Raw genomic sequence first — 11768 nt, 5'->3', positions numbered from 1 at the left:
CTGTCCTCGGGTCCGTTCAGGAGGGATCTAGTTGTCCTCGGGTCCATTCAGAAGGGATCTAGTTGTCCTCGGGTCCGTTCAGAAGGGATCTAGTTGTCCTCAGGTCCATTCAGAAGGGATCTAGTTGTCCTCGGGTCCATTCAGAAGGGATCTAGTTGTCCTCGGGTCCGTTCAGAAGGGATCTAGTTGTCCTCGGGTCCATTCAGAAGGGATCTAGTTGTCCTCGGGTCCGTTCAGAAGGGATCTAGTTGTCCTCGGGTCCATTCAGAAGGGATCTAGTTGTCCTCGGGTCCGTTCAGAAGGGATCTAGTTGTCCTCGGGTCCATTCAGAAGGGATCTAGTTGTCCTCGGGTCCATTCAGAAGGGATCTAGTTGTCCTCGGGTCCGTTCAGAACGGGTCTCTATGTAAAAAAAAAAAAAGTATAGCCACGAAGGGTCCAGTTGGGAAAGCCCCAGGTCCATTTAGGAACGGGTCCAAAACGTGGTAAACACCTATAGTTCTTCTTCTCACCCCCTTCAATAGACTTACACAGTAATTATGATGACTTCCAAAGGACGTCCTCCAACCTATCAGGACTCTTTCAGAATGAACTGACATGTTGTTCACCCAATCACAGGATCAGAGAATCAATCTAGTACTGAAAGTATAAGCTACAGCTAGCTAGCACCGCAGTGCATAATATGTAGTGAGTAGTTGACTCAAATTAATTTCTTCAAAAATAAAGGAGACGCAAGCGAGAGTGAGAGAGCTAGCTAGCTATATTTTGTTGTATTTTTCACTTTCACTTACTAAGCTAGTGAATGCAGCTAGCTAGTTTAGCCTACTCAAACAGAGAGAGATATGATAGCTAGCTGGCTAAGGCTATCCAACACAGGAACTCTTCCAAGTCAAGGTAAGCTTTTAGTTGTATTAATTTATTGCCACCGGGGCCCTCCGGTGTAAGTGCCAAACTGCTTGCTGTACACTGTACTGCATGATTGTAGCGGGTTTACTAACACATTCGTTTTTAGTAGCTATGTTGACAATGATGTTAGCTAATTATGGTGACAACGATGTAGCCTGTGTGTAGCGGTTAGCAGTTATGGTATGAAGTTTTAGCTTGGAAAAGTTTTTTCGCCTGGTCACAGACAGCTGTTGTGTTGTGCACTGAAGTACACAAGCGAAGGAAAAAGGTGAGGAGGAGGAGAACTGTTCAAAGTAACGGGTAATCAGAGAGATTATTCAGAACTTGATACTAATCACTTAGGCCTGCAAACTACAGTATCCTTCCCACAATTTGAGATCTCTGAGATTTTCTTTAAACCAATAGCCTAGTTTGCACCGTCAGTAAAAACAAGACAGGAATTCTGTCCCAGGCCCACAATTCTGTCGCGTTAGCCTACTGTGGATGGCATAAGAGATGAGACAGCGAAATACGACAAGTGTTTATTAAAATAGGCACATAGTGCAGAAAAGGGTAATCAGACCAGTAAATATAAAATACATGTAAACCTGATTTATTTAATATTCTATTTAAAATCAGTATCCATGATAGCAACATTTTAGAGTTTCATAACTAGGATTGAGTGCTCTAGTGCCTAATAAAGGAATATTGAGAGGTAAACTGTTGGGATTTGATTTATTCATTCCCACAGAACAAGTGCATAGGCCCATGTGTTCATGAGTGAATTCCCCCCCCTCACACACAAATGCATTAATGTTTTTCAGGTGCCGTAAACAAACAGACATGTCTGTACTACTCAATGCAGTGTCTGAGATAAAGCTGTAATGGTGTGAATTATGCTCACGTTGTGTCCCCCCCTGATGACATAACTGCATGGCGTGATGAAAAGAGGTCTTATGAATCAACAACATTCCATAGAACAAGTCCTGTGATAAAACCACACATTTATTTGACTGTTCTGCATAATGCATTAAAATAAGATATTCAATCAACCTTAACGGTAAATACTAAAAAAATGCAGATGTCACCAGTAATGACACAATGACACGTCGGTAACAAAACTCTACAGCTCTTATGTGCAAGCCTCCAGGGCTGACAGCATTTGAATTGGTAAAATAAGGCCAAATATGGTCTTCAACCATGTATAAGGACTTTACAACCTGGGTTGTTCCACGAAATAAGTGCCTTTTGCGTCTCTGACATTTTAAGTAGAAATCGCGGCCAAATATTGCATTTTAAAAGCCTGTTATATTAATTTGGGCTCCCGAGTGGCGCAGCGGTCTAAGGCACTGCATCTCAGTGCTAGAGGCGTCACGACAGACCCTGGTTCGATTCCAAGCTGTAGCACAACCAGAAGTGATTTGGAGTCCCATATGGCGGCACACAATTGGCCCAGCATTGTCCTGGCTAGGGTTTGGCCGGGGTAGGCCGTCATTGTAAATAAGAATTTGTTCTTAAGTGCCGTGCTTAGTTAAATAAAAATAAAAATTGAAGTGCCCTTTAATATATAGCACATGGATCATTTAATAAAACACTTGCTAAAGTGCAAAAATGATGAATTTTGACATCCCTCCTTGGACCAACTATGAAGATTTTAACACACTTTAATCCCAACATTTATCCAATATTTCATCATCATTGTCAAGCTCTAGTTATTTTGTTACTTTGACAAAGTAATTTCTGAAAATGTATTTATTTTAATGTGATTAGTGATTCATTTACATCTGTCCCTCATTTTGTCAACCCTGTTGTTGTGAGCTGAACTCTCATTTTAATATGGTGAAACTATTCCTTATTATCCTTATCCTTGTTCTGCAAAATAAATATCTAATATTCAAACTATAGTGTATAAGCAGGTAAACTGGTTCTACTAATCTTGGCCATTTTCTGGGGTTTTTAAGTGGAAAAGTGAGTGGGTCGAACATAACATGTCAACCCTGTTACACATAGATGGACAGGCTAGAAATGTTTAACAAAAAAAAATAAAACAAAAATCAGAAGTTTACTTTCAATTGCTCATCCCTGTGGCACACAACAAACTTCCAATCCTCCTGTCACAAGGGGATTTATGACTGTTTAAAGATGAAATCACCAACCCTGTTACTTTGGTATACCTGCACTTATACTATAGTATATTTTTTATTCAACCTCGAGATGGAAAATTTTTTTTTAAATTTTTTTATGAAGTTGAACATGTGCTCTTCATGATAAAATGTTAAAATGAGGTGAAATCCAATGTTTTTTGTTTCACCCCGTTAGACTGCTCAAAAAGGCACCTAATTGATGGAACGACCCACCTGTGTTCTATGAGCCATAATCCCACCCAAAAATCTGCTTCATATCAACAATAAAAATGTGCATTTCATTTTCGCTTAGAAATCCTTCATTTGGGGATATAGGTATTATGCTTGCATCAGCAATGAATGCCTCCACTGTGCTCTTATTGGTTTTCAGTAGAGACATAATTAATTGTATTGCAATACAATTACAAAATTCACATCGTCATACAGTGACACGGCCACACCTTCGTAACGTCACTGCTTTAGGTACAGTTCATCGACTGCAGGTACAGAGAATGATGGTTAGAGCACCATAGCTTCCTTGAACGCATCTATCCACCTGTCAAAGACAAAATAACACCGTTAGTAGGCTATCACGTATGTGTATCACAGTTGAGAGTATGGTATCAGCATGCTTCAGTTCTTAAAAGACCTTCGCTTGAAAAACAAGGGGGGGGGGGGGGGGGGAGCGCAATAGTACTGTTTGTCTATTTTGAGATGTTGTAGCCAGTTACACTTCCTCAAAAATAATCAAATTTATCGAAGATAACTCAATAAATCTGTCATTAATTGACATTTTTGCGCATTTTTACATCTAACTAAAATGTTTGGTGCAGTATTTTTCAATTAAAAAATATGCAGGACAACGACTCGTCTCTTATTCAATGACAAATACATGATTGAAGAATGCCCGAACAGCCAAAAAACCACCTCACCGAAGTCCAAAAACGTCACAAAATGTCATCATAATATATGCACAAACACTAGCGGACTGTTTTGGCTGGGAAGTATGCGTATGTCTTCAAGCGGGAACAAATAGGTATCCTATAGAGAAGCTGCAATATTATGTTGAGGTAAACTCTCTCCCCGGTAACTATTCCCCATGTCGTTGCTGTAAATGAGAATGTGTTCTCAGTCAACTTTCCTGGTAAAATAAGGGGTAAATAAATAACTCTTAGAGATAAAGTGAAGTACTACCGCTTATAGCTCATCTCCCCAGCCCTTAAATCCATAACTCTGGAATCAATAACCTTGTTGCATCCCCCCCCCCCCCCCCCTCCCACCCCTTCACTCTTCAAAAGGACCACAATGGAAATAAGCTTTTTCCTTGATGATTTTCTTCAATTGTATTTGGAGGCGTCACCGGCTGGAGCTCCCTTATGTATGTATTAAAACATATAGAAAAGATCTAATATATTCAATGAATCAGCGTCATATGATTGGCGTTCAAATCCTTCTGTACTCTACCTTTGGGCAGTTTGGCTGTCGTCTGCCTTGAAAATGTAATGCAGCGTGTTTTTGTGATAGAGCTTGAACTGTTGCTTCTGAACTGGCGGTCCTGCCCCTTCTTCCTCCTCTTTCAACATGAAGCCCAGCAATGGCTGGCTCTCTAACGCTGCCACGTCCTATGACAGACACGAGAGAGAGACAGGAGAGAGAGAGAGAGAGACAGGAGAGAGACAGGGGAGAGAGAGAGAGAGAGAGAGAGAGAGGAGAGAGAGAGAGACAGGAGAGAGAGAGAGAGAGAGAGAGAGAGAGAGAGAGAGAGAGGGAGAGAGAGACGGAAGTTGGATTTTGGTGAATTAAACTCAAACACAGTTGTCTTTTTCGGATTTTGGTGAATTAAACTCAAACACAGTTGTCTTTTTCATATTTAAAAAAAAACCTATAGCAGAACAGAACTGAAATACTGTCTCAAAATATAGAATAGCAGAGGCATGAGTGTTATGTGAGTAACAGGTGTAGAAAACATGGAGAAAGTCTTTGTCACAACATCTTGATCAGATGTATTTACAATACATTCTACGGCAGCACCTACCTCACTGGCAGCGTACGTATACAGGACTTTGTTCTTGATGACGAACCAAAGCCTCTTCCCCTGCTTCTTATTGCCCTTTGACCTCTGCAGGTAACCACTCATAGACGAGTTGTCTGTGTTCGCTGACACCTGAAAACACCAAAGATCATTGGATAACGTCACTGACTAATCAGTGGTCGTGTTCAAATGGGCACCGAATGAATGAAAACAGTCTGAACCGGGGAGATATCTGAACGTGAAATGCTAATTTTCCATTATGAAACATTTTCCTATGATGCCCCTAACGAACGACTCTGATTGAACTTTAGAGTGGTAGACGAGTCACCTCCTTGAGGGCAGCAGGGATCTTCTTCGTTTTCCTGGCGAAAGCAAAGGAGGATTTTCCACCAGGGGAGAGAGTGGCAGACAGGTCCTTTTCACCTGGAAAAAGGGAATCGGATAAAAGATGCGTCCATAATCACAGAGACCAAAATGTATAGTGTTCTTCTGCATGGATTTATTTCATCTAATAAAGTAAACCAATCAATCAATGAACCACTGTTTGGAAGCAAGATCTATTCTAATCTGTACTGATGTCCATCTAATGGGGGGGGGGGAGGGGGGGGAGTCCCTTTTCTGATTAAAACGACACATAGGATTTTTTTCCCATCAAGAATGTTATTCCATATTAAAAGCCAATCCATCATTTATTGACATCACGTCATTGTTGGAGATACCTTAGCAGGTACTTGTGTTAATCTGTAAACAATGGCTTCTGAATCTGCTGTTCTGTTTGGTTTATCGCCTGCATGTCTTGTGTTCAGATACATTGCTAATGCAGCAAATGACACGTTTATTGTCATAGTATACTGTGGTGGGAGCCCTGACAATTAACAGATGATCACGGTGACCCAAAGTGAACAAAGAAGCAAATCACTGTCAGACTGGCCAGTGGTAGCCTCATCTCGTATGGCGTGAACACAACAAGATAGAGGCTAGGGCAGTGGGCCCTCTACTGTGTACCAGTGTGTTACATGGAGACAGGCCTTACGCCTCTGCTGGCTATGATCGCACACTATGGCCAGCTGGTTCTTTAACACACAGACACACACATCTTACTTCTCTGCTGTAGTACAATAAAGCACTGATCACACACTCTGGCCAGCTGGTTCTTTAACACACACACACACACACATCTTACTTCTCTGCTGTAGTACAATAAAGCACTGATCACACACTCTGGCCAGCTGGTTCTTCAGATACTCCAGACAGTGTTTGTTGGAGGAGCAGGACTGGCACACCACCTATAGATGGTATACAAACATGAATTACTATACCACGACGGGATTGTCGAATACTCGTTTCTGATTGGCTTGAACGGCATTCTAGAGTGTGCGATATTTGCAATGACATTATATCTACTGCATACCCAGAAACATAAACCAAAAGGTTGGAAGGTTCAAACATAAACCAAACGGTACAGCTTTTCTTAAATGATTGTGTGTGAAATTCTTAAACCCACTGAGGCATACTGTACGTTCTGTGGTCCCAGTGGAAGATGCCCCTCATCCATAGCGATACAGTGTAATAATGTTTTAATTCAAATGTTCTTAATGCTCTATTTATTTGTACCCATCACCTTTCCACAGGCTCGGCAGTGGTGTCGTCTCCAGGTGAGGGTGAACTCACAGGTACAGACCATACACATGGTGGCCCTCGGGTCTGGGATCCAGATAGGGGCCTTAGAACCCAAAGGGGCCCCACTGCCACTGTCCTCAGACCCAGTCTGCACATAGAAAATAATAGTATAGAACAGAATAGACTTTATTGCCCAATTTGTGAGAAATAGAACTCTGTCTTCTCCCGATCTCAACCCTATATAATATCTTATTCAAAGCCTGCAGGTATAATGCACTATGACGCAGTTATAATGCATCGTAACGCTTGTCATGTACGATACCCTTATAACATGCTATAATTATGTCATCACTACCTCCTCCAGAGTCTTGCTGGAGATGAAGGAAATCTTCTTCCTGGTGTAGTCATTGATCGCTGTGGAGATGGCCTCCAGCCAATCATCTCTCTCAACCGCAGAACTACAGTAGAAGAAGACAGTGTCAGACTACTGCTGAACTCGACATGAAATTATTGTTTAATGCAAGGTTAAATAGATGGGTAACACCAATACTAGGCCAGCAGGTTTAATGTATTATTATGTAGTTACAATTATTTAAAATAATTGTTGTAATTAGGGCTGTGGTGGTCACGAAATTTCGTCAGCCAGTGATTGTCAAGCAAATAACTCTCGGTGTCACGGTAATTTACCTTTAATTAACATAAACACATTTAGCAACTCCTGGCTTCCGCACATATACTTTTTTTAAAGGGATTATAGGCTAATAAATCCATGTAATATAGCCTACACCTTCACAATAAATCCATTATTTTAGGCAAGTCTAAAGAAGCATGATATGAAGAAAATGTAGTCTATTTCACCAAAAAATAATAGCATACTCTGAGTTAGGTCCCGATGTGGCTATGCCAAATGGCTGTGGGCTACACTAGTTCATTTAGCAGACAAGATTTGCTTATAATTTATAATATTTTATAATATGAAGAATACAACTGAATAAAGCTGAATAAAATAGAAAGCATATTTTCTCCAAACGATTTGAGGGAGTGAACACATGCGGCTATTCTGTGTTGAGCGGTTACTTTAGTTGCTCTACAAACGTTGGGCTATATGTTTTGATTTGTAATACGTTGTAAAGGCTGCGTGATGAGACTGATGATTTGGAAAAAAGTCGCTTGGAAGTCATGAGCTCTGCTTAGTTTTTTTACGCAGGCTGTACACACGCCAATAGTCTATCATTCACAATTTGACAAGTACTTGACAAGCCCTTCTCCCGGTGTGTGCTGCGCAATCTGAAACGTCTCTCACACACCGCTCTCCGTCACGTGATCGGGTCTGTTTTATGCAATGTGGCTGACTCAACAGATTAGAACGTTTAGAATAACATGTTGATAAACTATTAGGCTATTATTTCACATTATAGGGGCAGCAATGCGCACATGGTTGTGCTATAAGTTTAGCGGGAAGAACACCATTATCAAAAGTGACCGCAAATGCAATTATGCACGTAATGCTTTTGTTATAAAAGGTGCATTTTTATGGTGAAAATCATCTTCCCTAAACTTGAAACTTACCCGCTGCTTATAAATACAAGTTAGGCTCTACACCCCTTGTAAAGTGGATTAATGTACTTAATTTTAAGAAGTTATTTGGCCACTTTAGTGATTACAAACCTTATTAAAATATGGGCTGGGCTACCTGAGGTGTGCGACTGTATTTCGAAGGCATTGTTTCTTATGATGGGCATCATTCACAACTGATAATATATAATTCACACGTGATAGGCTAATATTGTCACCCATCAGACTATTCTTAATTTAATCTTGTCTTAAAATATACTAAATAATATATGTGTGACATTTGTTTTGAATTAGATTGGACCATTATCATTCACCTGTATTGAAACAGGGGCAGCAGGGGAAAATCTATGCACTTAAATAACGAATGGAGGAAGCTTTTCCAGTGGTTTATTTTCATGCCAGCCAGGTAGGCTATACTCCTCTTGTAAATATAAGCATGATGGTAAATATTAGGAAAGCTGAGAAATAAATGTAGTAGACCTACCCTATAGAAAGCTGATGGGATCATCCTCTTTTTAATAGAGGCCATCACTCTGTTTTCTCGCGCAATTGCATAGCCTATAGAAATGTTCTCATGGGCTCTCATGAGCTCATGGGCTCTCATGAAGTGCTTAATTAGATTTTCGAAAACATTTGCATTGATGTCATTGTGATTAGGAGGACAATAGAGTGCTGAGTATCAGGCAGTTAGCAAGTTTGGTAGACGACTAATGACCAGCAGCATCAGAGCTTAGAGACTAAAGGGTCATGTGCCCTAGTCATAAGAATGTATGAACCCTGTTATAATGTCTTATAATAATCTCATACCGATCCTGACTAAATGCCGCCAGCCATGTTCAATAATCCCTTTTATAAAAGAGATTATATAGCTTCATACATGTTTATAATCAGTATTATAACCTGGGTGGCTCGAGCCCTGAATGCTGATTGGCTGACAAAACATTTATTTTTACTGCTCTAATTACGTTGATAACCAGTTTATAATAGCAATAAGGCACCTCGGAGGTTTGTGATATATGGCCAATATACCACGGCTAAGGGCTGTATCCAGGCACTCCGCGTTGCATCGTGCATAAGAACAGCCCTTAGCCGTGGTATAAACCACACTCCCTCAGACCCTATTGCTTAAATATGAAGCATTACAACTTGCTCTATATTGTGACCGGTTCTCACCTGCCAGAGAGTATGAAGGAGCGTTCCACACTCTCAATGGTCAGCTCATTCTGAAAGGCCTCTTGGCTGGGCTTGCTGACCTGCAATTACATTCATTTTTAACATAACTATTACAAGCTCTCTTATCAGAGAAATAAGATGGTTTTGTTGTGGAACATTTAAAGCTATATAAACTCATCTGAAATGTATCTCTACTGCTTTATGTGGCTCTGGCCAGAATTAGTGCACTATATAGGGAATAGGGTACCATTTCAGACACAGTTTGACGAGCTCTCACCTTCATCCCAGCCAGAGACAGCATGTTGTTGAGTTTGAACTGGCCAGATTGAACAGGTGTGGTGTACAGCAACGTGTCGTTGAACTGGTTCAAAAAAAAACACACATGTATTCATTGGAATCGCTCATCAACACTCGAGAGATTAAAGTTTTATTAGTCATCTGGGTCAGGATAAACATGGTATACGGCGTCCACCATGCAGGTTCCTTACATGCCCTAGGCTTCCGTGATCACATGCAGGTTCCTTACATGCCCTAGGCTTCCGTGCTCACATGCAGGTTCCTTACATGCCCTAGGCTTCCGTGCTCACATGCAGGTTCCTTACATGCCCTAGGCTTCCGTGCTCACATGCAGGTTCCTTCTCAACAATGCAACAACAATAAGAACCAATAAAATATAAGAATGTAAATTAAATGTCTCAGTAGAATATATATTTTTTTCCCATAAGTATAATACAGGAAAGCACAGTTTATAGTCCAATATTTACACGTCCTTTGGAGAAGGGGGGATTGGGTGGGGTGGGGTTTAAATTGTGCAGTATTTAGCAATAATAATAATAACAATAATAAGAGTCTGGAAGCAGCAGTTGTGATGTGTAGCTTGATTTTCACTGAGTGTACATAGACACCTTCCATGACATACACTGCTGTTGGAAAGTATTCAGACCCCTTCCACTATTTTTTTTACAGCCTTTAAGTTCCTCATCAATACATTGTTGCTAATTTATAAATAAATAAAAAAAAAACTGAAATATCACATTTATATAAGTATTCAGACCCTTTACTCAGTACTTTGTTGAGACACCTTTGGCAGCGATTACAGACTCGAAGTCTTCTTTGGTACGACGCTACAAGCTTGACACACCTGTATTTGGGGAGTTTCTCCCATTCTTCTCTGCAGATCCTCTCAAGCTCAGTCAGGTTGGATGGGGAACGATGCTGCACAGCTATTTTCAGGTCTCTCCAGAGATGTTCTATCGAGTTCAAGTCCGGGCTCTGGATGAGCCACTAAAGGACATTCAGAGACTTGTCCTGAAGCTACTCCTGCATTGTCTTGGCTGTGTGCTTAGGGTCGTTGTCCTGTTGGAAGGTGAACCTTCGCCCCAGTCTGAGGTCCTGAGCACTCTGCAGTAGGTTTTCATCAAGGATCTCTCTGTACTTTGCTCCGTTCATCTTTGCCTCAATCCTGACTAGTCTCCCAGTCCCTGTCGCTGAAAAACATCCCCAAAGCATGATGCTGCCACCACCGTGCTTCACCATAGGGATGGTGCCAGGTTTCCTCCAGACGTGACGCTTGGCATTCAGGCCAAAGAGTTCAATCTTGGTTTCATCAGACCAGAGAATCTTGTTCATCATGCTCTGAGCGTCTTTGGGTGCCTTTTGGCAATCTCCAAGCGGTCTGTCATGTGCCTTTTACTGAGTAGTGGCTTCCGTCTGTCCACTCTACCATAAAGGCCTGATTGGTGGAGTGCTGCAGAGATGGTTGTACTTCTGATAGTTTATCCCATCTCCACAGAGGAACTCTAGAGCTCTGTCAGAGTGACCAGCGGTCACCTCATTGACCAAGGCCCATTCCCCCCGATTGCTCAGTTTGGCCGGGAGGCCAGTTCTAGGAAGAGTCTTAGTGGTTCCAAACTTCTTCAATTTAAGAATGACGGACGCCACTGTGTTCTTGGGGACCTTCAATGCTGCAGACATTTTTTGGTACCCTTCCCCAGATCTGTGCCTCGACACAATCCTGTCTCGGAGCTCCACGGACAATTCCTTCGACCTCATGGCTTGGTTTTTGCTCTGACATGCACTGTCAACTATGGGATGTTATATAGACAGGTGTGTGCCTTTCCAAATCATGTCCACTCAATTGAAATTACCACAGGTGGACTCCAATCAAGTTGTAAAAACATCAAGGATGATCCATGGAAACAGGACGCACCTGAGCTCAATTTCGAGTCTCATAGCAAAGTGTCTCAATACTTTGCAAATATAAATTCGCACACATTTCTAAAAACCTGTTTTCACTTTGTCATTATGGGGTATTGTGATGTCATTATGGGGTATTGTGATGTCATTATGGGGTATTGTGAT

General features: G+C 41.3%; 1 protein-coding gene across 1 annotated transcript in view; it reads right to left on the bottom strand.

The window, feature by feature from the left end:
- Nucleotides 1-1864: 1864 nt before the first annotated feature.
- LOC110502438 (FYVE, RhoGEF and PH domain-containing protein 6) overlaps nt 1865-11768 on the bottom strand; it is a 29553-nt gene continuing 19649 nt past the window's right edge. The window contains exons 12-20 of the mRNA XM_036959911.2: nt 9685-9768; nt 9408-9487; nt 7015-7117; nt 6661-6807; nt 6223-6325; nt 5368-5462; nt 5043-5171; nt 4472-4629; nt 1865-3563 (exon numbers count right to left, since the gene is read on the bottom strand). Of these exons, the coding sequence (XP_036815806.2) occupies nt 3527-3563; nt 4472-4629; nt 5043-5171; nt 5368-5462; nt 6223-6325; nt 6661-6807; nt 7015-7117; nt 9408-9487; nt 9685-9768 (936 nt within the window). The 3' untranslated portion in view covers nt 1865-3526. The remainder of the gene's footprint in view (nt 3564-4471; nt 4630-5042; nt 5172-5367; nt 5463-6222; nt 6326-6660; nt 6808-7014; nt 7118-9407; nt 9488-9684; nt 9769-11768) is intronic.

The sequence above is a fragment of the Oncorhynchus mykiss genome, chromosome 2 (genome assembly GCF_057628025.1).
Source record: "Oncorhynchus mykiss isolate SJ-2025 chromosome 2, ASM5762802v1, whole genome shotgun sequence".
Lineage (NCBI taxonomy): Eukaryota > Metazoa > Chordata > Actinopteri > Salmoniformes > Salmonidae > Oncorhynchus > Oncorhynchus mykiss.
Note: the sequence above shows the minus strand (reverse complement) of the source record. Positions and strands in the feature narration are given on the sequence as shown.